Genomic DNA, 23492 nt, shown 5'->3' with positions numbered 1-23492 from the left:
CTCGCCCCCGCGGGCCAGCTCCCCTCCCTGGGGCTGGCCACTTGGCCCCTTCCTCTGCTGCTCGCATCTCCCCTCTGTCTGGGATTCCGGTTTGGGTAGTTGGGGTTGGTCTGTTTGCCCTTCTGTTCCACCCGCACCCTCACCTCCCCTCCCTCGCTCGGGGGGCTGTGGTGTGGTGGCGCGTGGGGTTTGGAGTGGGCGCTGGGGCTTTGCAAGAAGCCGATTTTAATCAACTTTGCGTGGGGGGAGCGGGAAGCTGAGCGGGGGCCGGAGAGGAGTTGGGAAGTTTGGCCCTGCCTGGTTGGGGGCTTCCCTGGACCCTGGCGACTTTGGGGTGTAAGGGAGGGGTATGGATTGGGTTCACTGGGAAGCGGGGACTCTCGAGTCTGGCCAGGGGAGGGAGTTGGTGCTGTGAGTCGGACGCCTGGGGGCTGGAACGGCCCAAGGCAGGACTGGCGACCTGTGGGGGTTTCGGGTAGGGGGTGCAGGACAGCCAAGGGTTTTTGCCTCCCCACAGTTTGTCTGCCGCAGCGGTTTCTGCCGGTGCAAGGGAGAAAGTGGAAGCTTGAGGTCCTCCCCCCTCCCCCATTTCTTAGGTCGCTGAGCTCGAGGACCCAGTCCGTAGGAGCTTTAACTTGAGTTTCCTGTCCATGGAGGTGAGAGGGTGATATTCAAGGCCATCAGTAGCCGCCCTAAAGGGCTTTCAGGTTTTCTTCCCCCAGGATCTATTCGGTGACCATCCCAGAGACACCTAACCGAGTGCCAAAAACCAAAACAATGTACCCAAAGACGGCAAAACAATTTCCCCGGACACGGCACAGCATCGAGCTTTCGCAGCCGCCCCTGTCCCAGAACCAACTCGGGGTCTGCGAAAATAATCCAGACAAGACCCATTCCAGGGCATCAGCGCTCCTCTCCGGAGTGGAAAATCAATTCCTGATGGTGGCATGTCTGTGATTCTCCCTTCTTGACTTTTTGCTGTCTTCTATCCCCGCAGCGGACTTTGGGGGATTACAGGATGATAGGCTGCGTGTGTGTAATAGTTAGTGAGTGACCCCATTTCTGGAAAGCATGACTGAAACGCGGGGGTGGAATGGGGCAGGCTCTGATGAGTGGTGTACTTGGCGGCAGCCGCTGCCCTGCCGGCCTCCGCAGTGTGAGAGGTGGATAGGGTTACTGGTTACGTCAGTAAGACCGAGGCTCAGTTTGATCTGAGATGCGGGACACTTGCATTCCCGGGTATAATGGAGGGGGAGGGGGAATCAGTTCAAATAGCTTTTCAGTTTTTTCCTAGTCACCTCTACTGCTGTATAAAATGTTTACTTGCTCTCCTTAACGTGAGCAGAGTTGTAATAGTGCTTACGGCTGGTACTTAGTATTTTGTGACTTGGATCATATTTTAAAAATCTAAACTAAACGCTGCTCTTCAATAGAAAAGATATTGATAGATGTTTTCTAAATATTTTTAAAAGGAAATCACGTTTTTAAGACTAGCAGAATTACATTTAAAATTATGTTAGCCTGATTAATACTATAGATGTTTTATAAGAAAATTGAATTTAGACTGTTTAATCATCCTTTGAATGGATAGTGTGAAAATTAGTATGCAAATGGGCTCTTTTCATTCATCTTTTTCTTCAGATTTTATTTGCATTAAATAATATAGCTAAAAGGTTTATAAAATATGTTCTCAAAGTGCTGACCTTATGAAAAGAAACTGAATTTGCTTTGAGCCTGATTGTTACATGCAAACGGTAACATTTGCAACTCATAATCAGTCCACATTTCTGCTTGGCACATATCAGTGTGTTAAAAAATCATTTAAAATTCCACCTTATCCTTTTTCTACATAGCATACATTTGGATAGGGAAGGCACAAAACTGATATTTATTTAGCACTTACTATATGCCAGATACTGTGGTACATGCTCTTTCATTTTATCCTTCCTATGACCCAACAGAGTAGGATTGTGATCCTCATTATTACAGATTAAGAAACTGAATCTCCGAAGTTAAGGGCACAAAGATTATAAATAGTAAATGGCAGAGCCACAATTCAAAGCCGGGTGGGTATAATTCATGTGCTTCGCTTTGTATTAGGGTAGCTGTTTCAAATCCTTTGTGGAAAAATTCAGGGTATAAATAAATAAGCCAGTAGTTAGAGGTCATGTATTTTTCAGAAACAGTTACGGTATTATAAGCGGTCTCACTTGTTAAAGCCTAGTTATTTCAGTTACTGTCATGGTTTCCAGAACCTGGCAGATAGGATTCCACAACTTGCCATTTTCAAAGAATTTTCTTGATATTTTGGCATAAGATATGTCACACACAGCTAGTGTTGCCTGGATTAATTTTAAAAAGATCTTTTTAAATTGCCTTTAGATATTTTGTTGCCTTTGGTGGTTCATCTGTTTCAAGTAAATTACTGCTGATACAATTTTGGAAATTGAAGCCAGTAAGGAGAAGGTTGAGAATTTTCATTCAGAAGTCTAATATTGGACTTATTATTATGCCTGCTATTATGCCATCTCCTCCCCAGTAAGTCCTTATCAGAAAGTAATTATATTTTACCAGAGTAAAATCATTTTTTTTGAAAGACATTTACTTGAGTAAATACATCAAATTTTTTCTCTCCAGGCTAAAAGGTTTCAGAATTGGTCTCTATAGGAATTTACATTTGTGGTCTCATTCCTAGTAGATTGTGAAATCTTGAAAGCAGAGCCTTTTTTTTCTCTGTATTCTCAGCACTTAACACAGTGCCTGGCACATATATATTATGGACCCAGTAGACGTCCACTGAATGAATTATGATGGTCAGGAATAGGGTGATTATCAATGTTATTTCTGTTCTTATCATTTTAATCTTACATTGAAATATGAGCAATCTTAAAAGACCTGAGTACCTCACCAAAAGTACAGGCAGTTTCTTCATTCCTTTACATAGCCTTCCTGCTTTAAGACCTCACATGGGTCTCATGGTGCTCAAAACAAAAAAACCCTTGTGGTTAACTCAAACATGGGTCAGAACATGATAGGCTAGAACTAGGCCAAATGTTTAAAGAAGCAAATTTGGATAATAAAGGAAGTACTATGTAAGCAGTCAAGGTTAGTACAAAATTAAAAACAAAATAGCGTCCTAAATAGTCCAGGTGAATTCACAACTCTTTAATGAGTTATTTAAAGATGCTAATATGTTTTTGAGTATCTGACTGTTTAGGAGACAGTTATCAAGGAATTGTGACTATTCTGTAAATTTCTTGCCACTGCTGTCAGGGATAACATTTACTGGATCATAAGCCTGACCTAAAATGACACTTTTTTCTCAGTTTTCAGTAAAGGATAAATGATAGTAAATGTAAATAAGAACAATTTAAATTAATTTAACCTTAAAATTAAGATTATTTTTAATTTATAGAAATGTGCTGTATAAAAATAGCCACCTTGAATTCTTTTAAATAGCAAGTACCCATAATGCATTAAAAATATTAACTATATATTTTCTTTATAAAAAATGAGACCCTTGTGTTGGAAACCATCTTCAGTGGATATGCATCCATTTTTATTTTCAAAGATTGTATTGGATTCTGTACTATTTCTACTATATTGATATTAGGTTTCTTATTTTTATCTGTAGGGAAAAACATTCTATTAAAGTATGATCATTGATTTTGAAAAAATGTTTTATTAAGTTTCTTCCTTTTCCTGTTTCATTTCTACCACCTTTCAGGTTTTTTTCTTTCCCCCAAGTGAAGATCTGAGGAGAGGACAGGTATTGTTACATGTCAACTGTCAATAGTAACTGTGACACATTACTGAACACTTCATTGTTTTCAGTGATTATGATATAAGATGTCAGTTTTTGTTAAACTAAAATTCAGGAAAGTTTGCTCTATTTTGGCAGCTCTCCCTGTACTAATTGGGTTGGTCCAAAATGTGAAATTCTTTGGTACATTTAAATTTTAAAATAAAGGGGTAAACTTAAAGAAACAAGTATAGGCAGACTTGCCTTTTCTTTAGTATGTTTCTGGAAATCACAATGAGTATATTCTATTTTTATTTAAGGAGAGTGGCATAATTGGGATGTGCACTCTTGACCAAGGATGTGATAATCAGTAAATTATAGATCAAAAATATAGCAGATCATTTATCAGAAGTCTGAATTGCAGAATTATTGTAAAGATATTTTAAAAATTTATCACACACTACAACATTCATACCATTGTGATCATTGACAAGATTTGCTCTAGAGTCCCATACTCAGGGACATGTGATATACCGGGCTGTGAATGTTCGGTGATGTCAAGGGCACCAGTTTCCCAGTGCAGACTGGATGCTTTAGACCCAGTGGTTCAGATTACAGTGTACAACAGTGACATCTTGGTGGTCTCTTGATAATGCATGAGTGTGATAGAGCTCGGTTGTTTATGTGTTTTGGTGGATAACAAGTTTTAAAGCATTGGAATGTAATTGTGCAAATCTATATATTATACATGCAATTCCCCAATTCACATAATAGAAAATAAAAACAACCAACTGCATTTTTATACTTGGCATTAAATGTCTTCCACTACCCCACTTCAGATTTGATATAGTTTCCTATATCATTAATCTGGAACAATTAGCAGATCTCATATATTCCAGTTTATCAATTTAATACCAAGTAACATAAAAACAAAGGTAAAACAGCCGTAAATAATTGTTGTAAAATGTGTAGAGTTAAAAAAACACAAATATATGCATTTTCTGAAGCAGATTCAGGATAAAATGTATCTATATAAGACATAACTATTATTTTATACACTTGGCCTATTTTAAGCAAACACATTAGTTACTAGCAATTAAATATTCCAGTTTTACTTATCTCCTTAAAATTTAGAAGGTACTTTTTGAGATAATTCTGATGTATGGCAAGTGTTAAAGAACATAAGCTTTGGAGCCATAAAGACCTGGGTTTGAGTCCTGGCTCTGCCACTTAATAACTTAGTAATCTTATGCAAGTTGTTTAGTGTCTCTATGCTTCAACATTCTAATCTGTAAAATAAGGATGAAATAATATCTACCTCGTAGGGTTGTGGTGAGAATTAAGTGAAATGATACTATATGTAAAGTATGTGGTTCACTGTATGGTTTCAGTGTTTAATAAATAATATAATGAGTCCTCTAACAGAATTGTCTGAGGAAGTTCTGTGTTTTTCCTCTGGAGTAATTTTTTCAGAATCAAGCAGAACAATTAAAAATTATTTGTTTGATCTGTTTAAACAGAGCCATTATTATATCTGAATATAATTGTAAGGGTAAGGTGAATGCAGATCTCTTGAATCTTGTCCCTTTTTGTATTATTCCCCTCTTCAATATCATCTTTAAAGGGGGAAAACAGATAAAGAACATTTGAAGAATATGTGTGGAAGAAGGAAGAAAGGAAAGTTGTGTTCACATTTCAACATTGGTCAGTTTGGAAGGCATCTCACAATCCATGGCATGTGATTGTTTAGCAGTGTTTTTTTTCCTCTTAGTGATATATAAGATAGTGTATTTTACACATGATAGTGTCTTATGATTGATGAAACCTGGTATATCCTGGATGTCAACTTCTTGAAGGAAGTATGTCCTTGAAGAAATGGATAAAGTCAATATATAGTGTTAATAAGTAGAACTTTAACTTACTTTCTAAAACATACCAAAACAAAATGTGCACACCTTTTTATATTTTAGGATCAGTTCTATTAATTTCACTTTTAGGGACAGAACTTAGTATGGCACACCTCCCTCCCCATTACTCTAAACACATTTGTTTTGGTTATTTGAATATGCCACGAGTAACTGGGTTTTCCTATCTAGAAATAGAATCCTTTGGATTTGGTCTTTTATGGGTATTTGTACTTAAAGAATTTGAAATAGGATATACAGTATTTTTAACTGAGAAATCTCTGGAAATGTTAAAGGTGTATCTATGCCCCAACAACAATCTCTGCTGTGCAAAAACAAACAAAACAAAGGAGCGTGACATAATCGAATAAATTTGGGAATTATAGAGTTAAACAGTATTTGACCAATGTCTTTACCTCATAACTTCTTAGAACTTTTAAGAAGATATTGTACATGATGAATCGGCAAAAAGGATATAGCCCACAGCATTTGAGACTTGATGTCAGAACCCTTTTTTCATGAACCTTCTATTGAAGTCTCAAAGGACACAAGTGCTTTGCAGAACAGTTTGAACAGTCTGATAACTATAGTAACATGATCCAGTATTGCCTGCAATTGAGCTGTTATGCTTAATTGACTGTATCAAAGCTTTTTTCTTTATCAGGAGTTTTTGTTTCATTTTGAATTGAAATCTTTTAAATTGTATGATTTTCCATCTTATAATGGACTAAACATTTAAGTATAATTTAAATGAAAGTTTAAGATAACAAACTTTTTTATCCCATATTCTGAAAATTAGTGGTCATATTCTACCTTAATATCAAGCTAATTGCCCCTATTAAGTGGACCCTGCATTGACTTGCTCTTTAACTTACATCTCAAATTCATAATTCTTACAAACTCTCTTTTTAACATTTGGCAACTTTATGCTGCCATCAATCTATCTCTCCTGTTCTCCTTTTTAAATTAATTGCTTCTAACTTGCAGTTACTAGAAAACAGCTAGGGTTAGTGATACTTTGATGCAGTCATTTTTAACTTGGGAACCTTGTTACTCCATCTTAAAAAAAGTTTACATTTGCAGCTTACCAAATAATGCAAAATAGCATCCTCACCCTTTTTGTGATCTCTGCCCATCATATACACATACCTCTGGGGTCAGGGGTATTTGGACATATTACCTACTAATAAGCAGTTTTTTATGCTTCAACATAACAGTGACCAAATGGCTCAATAACTGGCATTACCTACTTAGCATATTTACCTTCCTTTCTGGAAGGTGTCAACTAGAAAGGAATGTGAATAATCTGGAGAACAGGTGGCTACAAGACAGAAAGCTAGCCTACTGCCCCACCTGGAGTCAGGTCTACACATTGTCTTTTGGAGTTTTTTGGTGGGATTTTTTCCCCCATGAAATAGTGCTAGTTTCCTGACTATTAGCTACACTATATTTGTGTGTAAATCCAAAAGCTCTTTTATACCTCCTGTCATTCTTTTCCTCTATTAATATAAATAGAATTACAGCAGTAGCATAACTTAAATCAGATTTCCTGACCTTAACTAATATACCCATGGTATCTTACATACCTTAAAAACTAGTTATGTTTAATCTACCATGTAAATTGATTTTTATAATCTTCTGTATAATAATGATCTCATCTTCAAACTTGACCTGGTCATCTAGATTTCTGTGACCTTGCCTCTAATCCTGTGGTCCACAAAGCTTGTTATAGGAAACTTGATTCAGTCATTTGATATGTGTTAGAAGCAGATGTCAAATGATAGCCTGAAGCAAAAGATAATTTTGACATAATAGATTGAGGTGCATCTCACATACAGTGTTTTGGGAGAAAACTTCTCTCCAGAAATCTTGTAGAACCTATACTAAAAACCTCAGTTACCCAGAATGCTATTTCAGTTTTTTACATTTAGGAGCCTGAAAACAATACAAAATAACAGGAAAGATTCACTTAAAAAAAAACAAAAAACCATAACTTCTAGATTGGCTTCATTCAGTAGCCACTAGCTACATGTGGCTATGGAGCACTTGAAATGTGACTAGTGTGGCTGAGGAATTGAATTTTAAATTTAATTTTAATTATTTTAAATTTAAATAGTCACCTGTGCCTATTGGCTACCGCATTGAACAGCACAGTTCTAAAGATTATAGGATTAGTACAGATTGGACTTTTTTTTCTATACCAGTGTTTTTCAGCTCTGCTTTCTATTATTTGTATTTTGAAATTAATAGGCTAAAGCTTTTTCTAAATGAAAAAATACTCGCTATGCTTTTTCAAATTAATCAGCTTTGTCTTGTTCCTCACCTACCCTGAAGATTTTTATAAACCCTACTACATGGTATGTGCCCTTCAAATCACCATTCTGCACTTTCTATAGTTTTGCTAGTTTTACAGTGACATTTCTCATTCAAGTGATAACACCAAGCACTGGGGAAATTAGCTATCAAAAAATGTTGCATTTTGTTAATTATACTGTGCTAATTAATACTGGAAAAGTGGATTGATACATCTTGTAGATTAACGTTTACTGAATGCCCTCTCTGACTAGATACTCTCTATATCAACTTGAATGAGGTAGACATAATTCTTCTCAGCTTACAGATGAGGAAACTGAAGCCTAGAAAGGTTAAGTAAGTTGTTCATGGTTGCACCACTAGTTAGTAGAGGAGGCAGGATTCAAACCCAAGTCTCAGATTGCAAATTCCATTGACTTTCCGCTAGACTGCCATGCTTGAGTTGAGAACAGCATGTGGGTGACTCATTGTAGATGAAATCTACAGGGGAAAAAGGTTCTCAGTGGTTTGTATGAGAATATATTTTTATGGGAATGTATAGGTAGAGTTAGAAAAGTGAAATTGACTCAACTCTCCAAATACATTGTGGGTTAAATAGGCTTTTGTGAGCTAGCCTGAAAAACAGCATTTGTGACATTGTATGAGAAAATGTTTTGGGATTTCTAAACAGCTGTCTTACAAATGAATATTTGAAACAAAAACTACAGTATTTGGAAAAGGGGGGGGTGATGTCCAGATATTAGTTAACAGCTCTTTATATAGAAGTCCCTAGGTGTGTGCTTGGGTAACTGTGCTCTGTTTTTGAATTGCTGCTAATTAAATCATTACCTCTTTATATTTGCATCTCTTCAGAAAAATCTATTTGACACTCCCTCAAAGTGTCAGAAAACAGGATCTTACTCAACCTGAAAAAGTTACCATTTATCTTGCTATAGTATAAGAAAAGGAAATTTAAAGAAAGTTTACATGATCCTTGGTGGGGTTTTTTTCCTTTTTTTTTTTTTACCACCTGTTAGGTTAAATAGCCCTAATTAATCTTTTTTTAAAAATTGAGATACGACTTACATACCACAAAATTCGCTCTTATAAAGTATACAGTTCAGTGGGTTTTAGTATATTCACAAGGTTCTGCAACCATCACCACTATCTAATTCCAGAACATTTCATCACCCCCAAAATAAACCCCATACTCATTAGCAGTCAGTCCCTTTTCCTTCTTTCCCCCAGCCCCTGGCAACCAATAATCTACTTTCTATATTTGCCTATTCTGGACATTTCATATTAATGGAATCATATCATATGTGACCTTTGTGTCTGACATCATTCATTTAACGTTTTCAAAGTTCATCCATGTTATAGCATGTATCAATGCTTCATTTTGATGGCTGGGTAATATTCTGTATGGATATACCACATTTTGTTTATCCATTTGTCGGTTCATGGACATTGGGGTTGTTTCCACTTTTTTGCTATGGTGAATAATGCTGCTATGAACATTTTGTATCAAGTTTTTATGTGAACATATGTTTTTGATTTTCTTGGGTATACACCTAGGCGTGGAATTGCTGTGTTATATGGTAAGTCTATGTTTAATATTTTGAATTACCGACAGATTGTTTTCCAACTTGCTTAAACCATTTTACATTCCCACCAGCAGTGTATGAGGGTTCCAGTTTCTCCATATCCTCATCAACACTTGTTATTGTCTTTTTCATTATAGCCTTTGTAGTGTGTAAGAAGTGGTATCTCATTGTGGTTTTGATTTGCATTTCCCTTATAACTAAGGATGTTAAGGATCTTTTCATGTGCTTATTGTCTACTTGTATACGTAATTAATTCTTGTGCTTATTTTTTAGTGATTTGGAGACTTAAGTGGGGTTTTTGCATTAATGCTGTTAATAGAAGATCCTTGTCTATGTTATATTGTATACAGATCTTCCTTGACTTAAATAGGATTATGTTCCATCATAAGTTGGAAATGCATTTAATACACCTATCATATTAATGTCACAGCTTAGCCTAGCTTACCTTTAACATGCTCAGCACTTATATTAGCCTAGAGTTGGGCAAAATCATCTAACACAAAGTCTATTTTATAACAAAGTATTGGTTATCTCATATAATTTATTGAATACTGTACTGAAAGTGAAAAACAGAATGGCTTTAAGTGTATTGGTTGTTTATCCTTGTGATCACATGGCTGATTGGGAGCTGCCATTCCTTGCCACTGCCCAGCATCATGAGAGAGTGTCTTACCACATATTGCTAGCCCAGGAAAAGATAAAAATTCAAAGCGTGGTTTCTACTGAATGAAATTAAATAATCATTTCTGCACCATTGTCAAGTCGAAAAATTATAAGTCAAACCATCATAAGTCAGGGACTGTCTGTACATAGTTCTTCAGAAAACTTAGTTTCAATCTGTGCTTTCAAAAGATTTTTTTTTCATTTTTATATGTGATAAATTCAAAGCTTTTCCTAGAACACTGATTTTTCCAACTGGGTCAATAGAGTCCTATGTTCTATGGAGATACCTTATGTTACCTCATTACCTGGACCACCCCTTTTCCCAGCCAGAGCAGAGTTTCTAGAGGAATACAACAAAGAGTTAATGTTAATTATAGAAAATTATAGCAAGAAAGCAAAAATTGAAGCAGTGATATTTTTCATTACAGTCTCCTCAGTGTTGTTATACTATTCTGTAGTTTCTTATTTAAAGCAAGAGTACAGGAAATAATTGAAGGTCAATCAAAACCACATGTCTAGACTCAAAAATTAAATACTCACTTAGATTAACTGAGATATACAGGTGTTTCATTTAAAGAAGTAGGAAAATGCAAAACAAAGCCTGTTTGCCTCCTTTCCTTCAAGTTCCTGCTGGCTATTGGTATAAGCAGTAAGGGGGGTTACTTAAAGAGAGAAATGTCACAGACAAATTAAAAATAAGATTTCCTGGGGCACATGGCTGGCTCAGTCGGTGGAACATGTGACTCTTGATCTCAAGGTCATGAGTTCAGGCCCCACACTGAGTGTGGAGCCTGCTTGCTTTTTTTTTTTTTTTAAAGGATTTCCTTTGGATTATTAAAAAGAGCTCATAAATGTGGGTTTTTTTTTTAAGATTTTATTTATTTATTTAAGGGAGAGTGAGAGAGAGAACATGAGAGAGAGTGCAAGAAAGAGAGAGCACAGGGAGGGGGGAGGAGGAGAGGGAGAGGGAGAAGCAGGCTCTCTGCTGAGCAGGGAGCCTGACACGGGGCTCCATCCCAAGACCCTGGGATCATGACCTGAGCTGAAGGCAGACGCTTAACCGACTGAGCCACCCAGGCACCCCTGTAAATGAGTTTTAAAGTGAACTTTTCCCCCTGGCTCTTCTGAGTGTGAAGTATATTACTAGGTGATGATGAATGAAATAGGATTATTTCCTTTGGAATGTTACAGTTTAAAAGTACTGAGGTGGACAGGCAGTTAAATAACCTGAAGCAAGCTGAATTAGCCAGGAATGTTCCAAACAAATATAATTGGAACTTTAGAAGAAAATTATGATCTATAATGTTATAGCAGTTTTCCATAGTGTACTTTTAAGCATAATGTGGAATATTAGAAAGTAAATATTATTACCCCTGACACCCAATAAAGTTCCTTTTAAAACACACATACACAAAACAAAGAAATGTTTTTTTCAACATAAAAATTAATCACTTGGAGGAGACTTCTGGTTCTGCCAAGTTGGAGAAGCCCTATTCCTCCTAGGTCCTCTTTTACAACTAAAACACCTTAGACATAACACATCAAACAAGTACAGGAACACTCTGAAAGGTGGAAACAAGAAGGGAGACTGCCTACAGACTTTGGGACTCAAAGAATGACACAAATAGTGAGTTCCTTGGTTTTTTTTTATTGCCTCCCATATATCTTGGACAGGTCCTGTAAAAGCCTCCAACCTGAACCACCAATAGACACAGACAAAAGGGACTCCAAGAAAAGCCTGTTCTCTTTAGCCAAGTGAATGAGGAAAGGGTAGCCTAACAATAGTAAATCTTTTTGACAGTACTCACCCTACTGTAGCCAAACACCCCAGAAAAATCCCACCCTACACCAAAGAAGCAAGTGGCAGTGCTTGAATTCCTCCACTCAGTGATGTTGGCTGTGCAGATCAAGGACCTGATCTCCCCATTCCCTGCCTAGCAAAAGCAGATAGCACTTTGATTCCCCCTGCTGGGTGGTTTTGGCAGGATGAGCAGGATCTGATCTTCCCTCACTGCCCCGCGCTCCCCCCCCCCATGCCACCACCTGCAGAAGGAGGTGATGCTCTCACTAAGGTAGTGTCAGTGGGGTCCAGGAGCCAGTTGAGCCTCCATCCCAATCTGGAAGCAGTGAAACTTAACAAGGTGGTGTGAGGCTGGGGTAGTCCCCACTAAGCCTCCCCTTGCCCTGTGTCAGTGAGGAGCTGAGCTTATACCTTCACCTAAAATCAACAAGGCAGAATAAGATGGTTGGAGGTGGACTAGTCAATTCTGCTTCCCTTCTTTCCTGATGTCATTGGGGCCCAGTGGGCAGCTGAGCCTCCCTGCCCCTCATCTGGCATCTACAAGGCAGAACAAAATGGTGGATGGCAGGGCTGGTTGGCACTCCACTTCCCCTTCTTCCCTCCCCTGTTAGTTGGGCCCTTAAGGAAGCTGAACTTTCCACTCTACCTTACAGCAACAAAGCAGTGCAAGTCAGCCCCCTGCTTTCTTTCTCCCTATTGGCAGTGTGATCCATTAGGTAGATGAGCTTGTACCGCTACTCAGAGGCAATGCGATGGTGCAGGTTGGTTCCCCACTTTCACTGGTACCAGGAATGGAACTAACTTCCATCCCACTCCTATTCAAAAAAGCAAGAGTCACTGCACCACTTTAGCCAGGGTGGTGTCAGTGGGGCCCAGCAGGAAGCTGAACATACACATTCACCCTGCCCTTACACTAATTCTCACCTAGTAGACTGCCAGCTGAAAAATGATTAAATGGGATTCAGTCTTCTCTCCAAAATGTCCATTATACAATTGAAGGTCACTGTACTAGGAACCAAGAAAATGACAACATGAATGAGAAAAAAGTCAACAGCTACCAACACCAAGATGCTTCAGGTGTTAGAATTATCTGACAAGGATTTTAAAGCAGCCATCATAAAAATGCTTCCATGAGCAATCACAAACACATTCGAAACAAATGAAAAAAAAATTGTCTCAAAAGATATAAAGTAGAATATGGAAACTTTAGAACTGAAAGATACAGTAACTAAAATAAACTTACTATATGGGCTTAATAGAAGAGTGGGGGTAACGGGAAAGAGTAATTTTGAAATTGATCCAGTTACCTAATTGGAACAACAGAGGAAAAAAACTGACCAAAAAAAAAAGCCTAGGAGCCTGGGGAATATTAACAAGAGATTTAACATCCATGTCACCATAGTCCCAGAAAGTGAAGAAAAAGGGTGGACCTGAAGAAATAATGGCCTAAACTTGCTCAGTTTGGCAAAAGACAAAATCTACAGATTCATGAAACTGACTGAACCCCAAACAAGATAAACCCAAAGTAATCCATGCCCAGACACATCAAAATCAAACCTTTGGAAATGAGAACTTGTTTAATGGGTATGGAGTTTCAATTTTGCAAGATGAAAATGTTTTGGAGATTGGTTGCACAACAGTATAAATATATTTAACACACTGAACTATACACTAAAAAGTGTTTAAGATGGTAAATTTTATGTTGTGTGTATTTTACCACAATTTTTAAAAATTTGTAATCAAACTAAAAGTAAAGCAAAGAATCTTGAAAGCAGCTAATGAGAAATGAACTATTACATATAAGGGAACATTCAAATGACAGCACATACCACATTAGAAACCATGGAAGCCAGAAGAAAATGGCACCAGTTTTCAAATGCTGAAAGAAAAGAACTGTCAACCCAGAATTCTATACCCAGTGAAAATATCCTTCTGGAATGAAGGTGCACTCAAAACAGTCTCAGATGAAGGAAAGCTAAGAGAATTTGTCTATAGCAGACCCTGAAAGAACTACTACAGGTAGTTTCAAGCAGGAAGGAAATTTTACTTTATTTTTTTTAAAGATATTATTTATTTATTTGACAGAGAGAGACACAGCGAGAGAGGGAACACAAGCAGGGGGAGTGGGAGAGGGAGAAGCAGGCTTCCTGCTGAGCAGGGAGCCCAATGTGGGGCTCGATCCCAGGACCCTGGAATCATGACCTGAGCTGAAGGCAGACACTTAACGACTGAGTGCTTTTAAAAGAACGATCTAGAATATCAAGAATAAAGGAATAATATGAATTATATAGTCTTTTCCAGAAAATAGAAGAGGAAACACTTCATAACTCACTTTATGAGGCCAGTATTACCCTGAAACCAAGACCTAAAGACAGTACAGAAAAGAAAGCTATAGACCAGTATCCCTCAAGAACATAAACATAGTATTCTCAACAAAATATTAGCAAAAGAAATCAAGCAATATATGAAAAGAGCTATACACTGTGATCAAATGGATTTTATTCCAAGGATGTAAAACTGGTTCGATATTCAAAAATCATTCAGTATAGCCCACCATATTAAAAAGGAAGAAAAATCACATCATGTTAACAGTGCAGAAAATGCATTAAACTGAATTAAACATTCATAATAACTCATCAAACTAAGAATAAAAGGGAACTTAGTTTGATAAAGAATACACAGAAAAAACCCACAGATAACATCATACTTAATGGTGAAAGACTGAATGCTTTTCCTTTAATATCAAGTAAAAGACAAGGATGTCCATTCTCACCACTGCTATTCAGCCTAGTCCTGGAAATTCAAAAGGTAAAGGAACTAAAATATCTAATGCAAGATAAAAATAAAGTGGAAGGATCAACCCAATTTTAAGCTTCAGTGATCAAAATTGACACTTCAGCAATCAAAATTCTGTGGTATTGGTAAAAGGATAAACACAGGGGCACCTGGGTAGCTTAGTCAGGTTGGGTGTCCGACTCTTGATCTCAGCTCAGGTCTTGATCTCAGCTCAGGTCGTGAGTTCAATATAGAATGCAGAAATAGACCCATACAAGTACAGCCAGTTGATTTTTATCAAAGATGCAAAAGCAGTTCAATGGAAAAAGGATAGATGGCCTTTTCAACAGTGGTGCTTGGAGCAGTTACACATCCATGGGTGAAACTATTTTACTATAATCATTATATATATATATATATATATAACTATATAATATATATATATATATATAACTATATAATATATATATAACTATATAACTATAATCATTAATTATAGTGCACCTCAACATCACACCTTATACAAAACTAATTCAAAATGTATCATGGGGGAATTAAGAGTATACTTACCTTGATGACCAATGAGTAATGTATAGAATTGTTGAATCACTGTATTGTACACCTGAAACTAATATAACACCATATTAACTATACTGGATTTAAAATAGAAAATAGAAAAAAAAAGTCTGATAAAAAGACACAAAAAAGAAAAAACGCAAACAGAAAAAAATGTAGCATGGATTTAAATGTAAAATATAAAACTTTTAGAATTTAGACCTAGAAGAAACTTTTCAGGACTTTGGGCTAAATGAATTCTTAGACCAGACACCAAACAATCCATAAAAGGAAAAAAATTAGACTTTATTAAAATTCAAAACATTTGCTCTATGAAAACAACCCTGTTAAGGCAATGAAAAGACGAGTTACAGATTGGGTAGAAATATTTGCAAACTTGTATCTGAGAGGGCTTGTATCTAAAATATATAAAGAACTCTCTAAACTTAACAGTAACTTAAGCTCAACAATCCATTTAGAAATCTGACAAAAGAGAAGAACAGCATTTCACTGAAGAGGATATATGGATAGTCAATAAGCATATGAAAAGATGTCAACATGGCTAGCTATCAGGGAAATTAAAATCATGATGAGCTATCAGTACACACCTATTAGAACAGCCAAAATAAAAAATAGTGGCAATATTGAATTTTGCTGAGGATGTGGACAAACTGGATCTCTCATGCATTGCTAGTGGAAGTGTAAAATGATAAAGCCTTTCTGGAAAATAGTTTGGCTGTTTCTTTAAAAACTAAACATCAACTTATTGTATGACCCAACAGTCATACTCCTGGACATTGATCCCAGAGAAATGAAAACGAATGTCCACACAGAAGTCTGTACACAAATTTTCATAGCAGTTCTATTTGTAATATCCAAAACTTAGAAACCAAATGTCATTCAGTGGGTGAATGGTTAAACAAGCTGTGATACCTCCACACTAGAATGCTACTCAGCAACTAAAAGGAATGGATTATTGATACATGGAGCAATTTGGATGACTCTCAAGGATGAATTTATATTCCGTGAATAACTTTAAATACTGTATGATTCCATTAACATAACATTCTTGAAATGACAAAATTGTAGAAATGGAGACAAGATCAGTAGTTGCAAGGGTTAGAAAGGGGCAGGAGGGAGGTGGGTGTGGTTATAAAGGGGTCAGCACACAAGATCCTGGTGTTGATAAACTAACTGTTCAGTATCTTTATAGTGGTGGTAGATACAGGAACCTACAATGTGATAAGTTGCTTAGAACACACACAAGAACCTGTAAAACTAGTGAAATCTGAATAAGGTCTGGGCTTTGTACTGGTATAAATTTCCTGGTTTTGACAGGAAGTTATGTAAGATGTAACCACTGGGTTAAAGGTATATGGGACCACTCTTTTATTTTTCCAACTTCCTGTGAATCTAATCATTAATTTAAAAGTTAAAAAAAAGTCAGCACTAGATAAAATTCAATGTCTATTTCAATTAAAAACTTAGTAAAATAGGAATAAAAGGGTGTGTCTTTAATGTTATTAAAAAACAGTCTCAGACCAATAGCCAGCATCATGCCTGATGGGTACATATTTTAAGTCAATCTCATTAAAACTATGCCTGCTGTTTTCACCTCTATTTTATACTCTAGAAAGAGTTTGCTAATGCAATTAGACAAGAAAATCAGAGTATTCAAAAGAATAGTAAAAAATTACTATTCATAGATGATATAATTATCTACTTGGATAATCTTTTTTTTTTTTAAGATTTTATTTGACAGAGAGAGACACAGCAAGAGAGGGAACACAAGCAGGGGGAGTGGGAGAGGGAGAAGCAGGCTTCCCGCTGAGCAGGGAGCCCGATGCGGGGCTCGATCCCAGGACCCTGGGACCATGACCCGAGCCGAAGGCAGACGCTTAACGACTGAGCCACCCAGGCGCCCCTCTACTTAGATAATCTAAGGAAGCCACTAAAAAGGTTCTTTAAAAACTAATGATAGTCTCATAAGGTGGTATTATACAAAATACATATTCAGAAATCAATGAATAGCTTTCCTAGTTAAAAAGGGTAGGGGTACCTGGGTGGCTCAGTTGGTTAAGTGTCTGCCTTCGGCTTGGGTCATGATCCCAGAGTCCCAGGATCGAGCATTGCATCAGGATCCCTGCTCAGCGGGGAGTCTGCTTCTCCCTCTGCCCTTCCTCCTGCTCATGCTCTCTCTCTCTCTCTCTCTCTCTCTGTCAAATAAATAAATAATATCTTTAAAAAATGGTAATGGAAAAAAATCTCATTCAAAATAGTAAAAATATTATATTTTTGGAAATTAACATAACAAGCAAAGGGCAGGAATTAAATTTAAAAATTAGTTGCATTAAAGAATAATTTGAATAAATTGAGAGAAAAGCTATGGTTCTTTAAATTACTTTAAATAAGATTCAAGGTTTGGTTTTTTTTTCTTATCGTTTATATTTAAGAATTGAGGGTAACCTCCTGTCTTGAATGAACATTCCCAGATTTTTAGTTTTTTAAAAATTTCTTAAGCTTCTTTTAGTTATTTTATAGTTTATCTGAACAATGCCAACAATTTTTAGTAAAATGCACTTATTAATAGTGTTTATGCTTAATACATGTACAGCTAGAATTAATCATGGAGCTATAATTAGGAACTTTTATCTTTGATTATTTTTTCAGAAATAAACTTTGCTGCCAGGTTGTGTTTATACCTTTGGTAATTTTTAAATATGTATACACATATTTTTTTAATGAGCGAGTAGTTTGGATTGTTTTTTTCTAAGTAAATTCAACTCCAAACTTGTCTAAAACACTTTGTGTTAAGATACAGTTGATACTACACAAATAGGAATTTTGCTTGGATGTTAAGCTCTGATTTATTGTGTATTTGAGCAAATCCCATTCTGTCTCAGTTTACTACTTGCAGGCTATTATTGCTGTCTTCTTTTTGTTCATAAGTGTCTTTATAAGACTATATAATTTTAAGTGATTGTTAACCATTACATTATCAGTAACATATATTGGGTTCAGTTCAGCAGACTTTCAAGCACCACTTGTTTTATCAGTGAGGAAACAGAGATTCAGGTCATTTTGCCATAGTCACATAACAAAAGCTTGAGCTTTGAAGCCCATCATCATGGTGTATCTGTTTTAGGTAGGAGGGCTTCGGTAAGCCTCTGGAAACCAGAAGAAATCATTAGACTTGTTCCTTAGACTCTTAAATTAGCCAACCCAAGTAATGCATTAAAGAGTTATCTAGTACTCAAATTTTTAGCCCTCAAAATGGAAGTGTACCCATTAGGATAAGGGACTCATCAGAATCCCCTCAAATATTTGTTATTTGTCATTTCCTCTGGCAAGGCGAGCAGGAAGAAAGAGAAGCTAACACTGAACACCCAAGACACAATGAACTTTACCACAACCTCCAACATAACTAGTATCCAAATCTTGTGGATTAGAAAACTGAAGCTCGTGTTAAGTAACTTGCCCAAAGTCACACCTATAAAAAAGGGCATAGTCAGGTTTTGAAGCTTAATATGTCAGACTCCAAAGCCCACGATCTTTTCTCTACACTGTGATTTCCCAGACTTGTCTAATCACAGGAATCATCTAAAGTAGCTGTTTAAAAAATGAAATACCATGGGGCTTCTGGAACTTCTGATTCATTTTCGGATAAGGCCAGGTAGTGTATCATTACCAGGAATCTTAGGTGATTCTGATCATCAGACAGGTTTGGAAAATACTGCCAACTCCATTAGAGTACTAAGGTATTAGGAAGGCAGGAATAGGTTTCGGAGTAGATAGAGGAGCTTAAAAAAACAAGTTGACACCTAATTTTCAACACTAGTGAAATAAGAATAGTAAAATTGGGAGCACCTGGCTGGCTCAGTCAGTGGAGCATGCAACTCTTGATCTCGGGGTTGTAAGTTTGAGCCCCGTGTTGGATGTAGAAATTACTTAAAAATAAAATCTTAAAAAAATAGTAAAATTGGATTGTGGAAATTATAAAATTGCTTTAGGTTCCTTACTCTTCACAGGAAAATAATGTTTTCTTTTTCTTAGTACTTCTCTTTCAGGTGACAGTATTTATACAATCATTCTTTGACATTATCCTTGTTTACAGTTGGGTACAAAGGCACCGCTGAAGGATATAGATAAAACTGTATTTTGGATGCAGATAAGAAAGAAGGAATTAGGGGCGCCTGGGTGGCTCAGTCGTTAGGCGTCTGCCTTCGGCTCAGGTCATGATCCCAGGGTCCTGGGATCGAGTCCCACATCGGGCTCCCTGCTCGGCGGGAGGCCTGCTTCTCCCTCTCCCACTCCCCCTGCTTGTGTTCCTGCTCTCGCTATCTCTCTCTCTGTCAAATAAATAAATAAAATCTTTAAAAAAAAAAAAAGAAAGAAAGAATTAGACTTAGAAATAACATAAAGGGGCGCCTGGGTGGCTCAGTCAGTTAAGTGCCCAACTCTTGATTTCTGCTCAGGTCATGATCTCAGGGTTGTGAGAAGGAGCCTCGCATCCTCGGGCTCTGCCCTGAGGCGTGGAGCCTGCTTAAGATTCTGTCTCTCCCTCCCTTTGTGTGTCCGTGTGCACGCAAGCGCGCGCAGGTGGGCGCACGCGCGCACACACACACACACACTCTCTCTCTCTCTCTCTCTCCTAAAAAAAAAAAAAAGAAATAACATAAAAACAGCTTTAAATACAGAATCAGTAATTTCCTCAGGTGAAAACCCTAGAAAATCTTTAATAACTTTAATCCTTAAAGTTTAAGGATTAAAGTCACAAGATTATAACATTGTCAAGCTGGAAGAGCTCTTAGATAACCACATATTTTATGCATGAAGAAACCACAACTCAAGAGAGGCTTAAGGACTTGCCCACAGTCCTATGGCAAACTTTCAAATCCATGCTGGCCAAGGTTCCATCTAACTCTTACAGATTGCAGATAAGTACCAAAAAATAGTGACTTTTCCACAGTCACACTGCTTTTTAGAAATAAATTTACGGCAAATCATGTTTACCTTATATTCCCTACTTTGTTTTATCTAATTTTACGGTTTCTTCCTTCTTTAAATGCCCTATTGAGAGTGTGAATATATTCAAAGGGATTGCTTTTAGGAGATTATGATTTTAAATATTATGTCTGAACATGAATATGTTAGAAAAATGAACCATTACCCTCTTAGAATAGTAGAGTTAACAAATGGACACTTTAAGAACATGTGTTATGGAGGACTCTAGGTTCTCTACTTTTGATTAAAAAACTTTATAGAGAAAAATGAGCAAAGGTAGATGTCTATACATGAATTCTAACAGCATTTCTGTGTAGGAGTACGAGCTTTGGATTCAGACTTCGGTTCGGTTATCTTATCTGCAAACCTAATAGCTCTGTGATCTTGGAAAAGTTACTCAGTTTTTTCTTCTCTGCTATACATAATAACACATCTCATGGTTTATTAATGATTAATTGGGATTAAATGAGAATATATGTAACATGGCTAACACTGTATTTTGAAGAAAATGAGCATTGCGTAAGGGATGGCTGTGGTTATTAATTCCTTGAGCCAGTAGTTTTTTATAAGAATATTAATTTCTGAATGACTGCTTTATTTCTTTATTCACTTTCTTTATCATAATCAGAAAATATGATCTGTAAAATTCCTGCTTTGAAGACTTTTGGATTTACTTTATGGTTTAGACATACTCTTTATAATTTTTCATAGATACTTGAAAAGGACCCATATTCTTTTTGCATTATAAAATTCAATATCTACCTAATCTAATGTAAATTACTTCAAATGCTTTGTCCTTATTTCATTTATTATGCTAGCTGATACTAGTGTGCTAAAGTTTCCCCTCCTGTTTTGTGTTTGTTCATTTCATGTTATAGTCCCCAAAACATCTTTTGTGTTTTGTGGTTAGTCTATGATTTAATGTTTTTAGTGACTTGTTTGAAAAAATAACATGTTAATTGTAGAAGATCTGAAAAATAGTGAAACACACACAGAAGGAAAAAAAACATTTTTACTCTTACTAAGATATATCGTTATTAAAAAGATTTAAATGTGATTAAGAGCAGGGGTGTTAGATTCAGACTTGGGTTTGAATTTAGGCCCTGTTTACTAGCCTTAGGCACAATATTAGACTTTTTTATTTATTTGACAAATATTTATTGAGCACCTACTTTGTGCCAGGCATTTTGCTAGGGGCTTAGGATATAGTGCTTAAAAAGATTGACATACCCATCTTGGCTTAATTTCCTCATTTGTAAATTAGTGATAATGCCTCACAGAGTTGTTAGAAGCATCAAAGGTGATCTACAGTACTTAACACTTGCCTGGTGTGTGGTAATTGCTCAGTAAATGATAGCAATTATTATTGCTATATGTATTAAATGCTAATTACATTTTTAGTCCAAATCAGATGATCTTTTTAATTGGCTATAGGTTTTTGCCTCACATTTTATTTTTGGCCTCAATATTACAAACTCTTTCTTTTTCATTATGCTTTTCTAGTCTTACGTCTTTTGTTTGAGTTTCTCTTCAAAGCAGTAAATAATTGTATGGGCTTTTTAACCTTTTAAAAGATATAACCTGTCACTCTTAAAGTTTTTATTATCAAGTATTTCAAACACATAGTATAGAATAGTATAGAGAGAATAGTATAGTGAACTACCATAGTAAGAGAGAATAATATAGAGAGAATAGTATAATGAACTACCATATTCCCATTACCCAGCCTCCAAGATTGTCAACTCATGGCCAATCTTATTTTATCTGTACTCCCCTCATGCCCACACACACATTCTCTCTTCCCCACCCTGGCTCCAGTGGATTATTTTGAAGCTAATCCTAGATACATATATTCAGATGTAAATATTTCATTTATATTTCTTAAAAGATGAAGACTTTTAAAAACACATAACCACCATAACATCATCCCTCATAAAAATGTCAGTAATTCTGTAATAGCATCAAATTCCAGTAAGACACTTTCTTTAAATTAGACACTTTAAACTTTACATTTCTTACATTATTTCTTTTGAAATGATTTCTATCATCTTAAGTTTTTTATTCTTTCTTTGTGGTTTTTTTTTCTTCTGACATATGGATTGTTTTTGTTTGAGGAGGTTATGAAATACTGAAGAAAGAATTGTAGAGCTAGAAAGACCTGGGTTTGAGTCCTGCTCTTGCCATTCACTGACTTTGCTGAGCCTTGGTTTCCTCATCTGTAAAGTAGGGGTGATTATACCTACCTTATGTTCTTAGGGTTGAATGTGATGCTTTCATAAAGTAGTTTTTACAGTCTTTGCCAGTTATTATCTTCTCTAGTGATTTGGACTGTAATAAAGAAATACAATTTTTGGTTATCATATGGTTTCTTAAAACATTCCAAAATTTATATTTATTAGCTAACTACTAAAAATAGTGGTTTTTAAATAATCCTTTTAGGACAGAGAGAACTGAGAATCTTTTTCTCCCTTCTTCCACTACCTCTTTTATTTGAGTCTACATTAATTTAGCTTGAGATTACAAATCTTACCTTTAACTTTCTAAGTTTTATATTGTTTATATACTTATATCAACTATTTACTCTTCATTATTGACCCTTTCTCCTTTAGTGGGGTTAATTATTTTATTCATTTGTTTCTAGATACTAAGTTGATGTCAGTATACTTCACCAGTTCTTCCCTACCTCAGTGTTCTTAAGTTCTTATTTTGATTCTCTTTCAATGGTCTAGGACATACCTTTGAACAATTTATGAAAAAAGATACTACCAGGATGGTGAAATTTTATAAGATTTTGCTGATCTAAGAATAATTTCCTGTGACCTTTGTACATGAAAAACTAGGACAAGGTATACAATTCTTAGATCATAACTTTTCCCTTTCAACTCTCTGTAAGTCATTACTTCATTGTCTTCTGGCATTTTATTGTTGCAGAGGAAAAATCTGAGGTCATTCTGATTTTAGTTCCTTTGAAAATAACCTATTTTTTTCTGCTTGTATGCTTGTAGGATTATATCTTTATCCTTGAAATTTAAAAACATTTGCCAGGATATGTCTTGGTGTTGATGATCTCTGTTGAACCTTCTCAGTCTCCAGTCTCAGGTATTTTTTTTTTCAGAACTGGAAAGTTTTCTTATACTTTTGATTGATTAAAA

At 36.2% G+C, this 23492-nt stretch overlaps 1 protein-coding gene across 14 annotated transcripts in view; it reads left to right on the top strand.

Annotated features, from left to right (window-relative positions):
- Positions 1–23492, top strand: part of RPS6KA3 (ribosomal protein S6 kinase A3) — a 113692-nt gene that overhangs the window by 471 nt on the left and 89729 nt on the right. For 6 of the 14 annotated variants that reach the window (XM_032389700.1, XM_032389697.1, XM_032389699.1 and 3 more), the window contains exon 1: positions 23078–23439. The exons of 2 other annotated variants lie outside the window; for them this stretch is intronic. Coding sequence is in view for 2 of the 12 variants with exons in the window: in XM_032389686.1 (XP_032245577.1) it covers positions 3728–3769 (42 nt within the window). In the remaining 10 variants the exon portion in view is untranslated. Of the gene's footprint in view, positions 1–4; positions 3770–19775; positions 23440–23492 lie in introns of those variants that run through there. 6 more of the 14 variants (XM_032389686.1, XM_032389685.1, XM_032389695.1 and 3 more) reach the window with 5 other exon arrangements.

This window comes from Phoca vitulina, unplaced genomic scaffold (genome assembly GCF_004348235.1).
Source record: "Phoca vitulina isolate PV1807 unplaced genomic scaffold, GSC_HSeal_1.0 scaffold55, whole genome shotgun sequence".
In the NCBI taxonomy this organism is placed as follows: Eukaryota; Metazoa; Chordata; class Mammalia; order Carnivora; family Phocidae; genus Phoca; species Phoca vitulina.
This window is presented reverse-complemented; position numbering and strand designations above follow the sequence as displayed.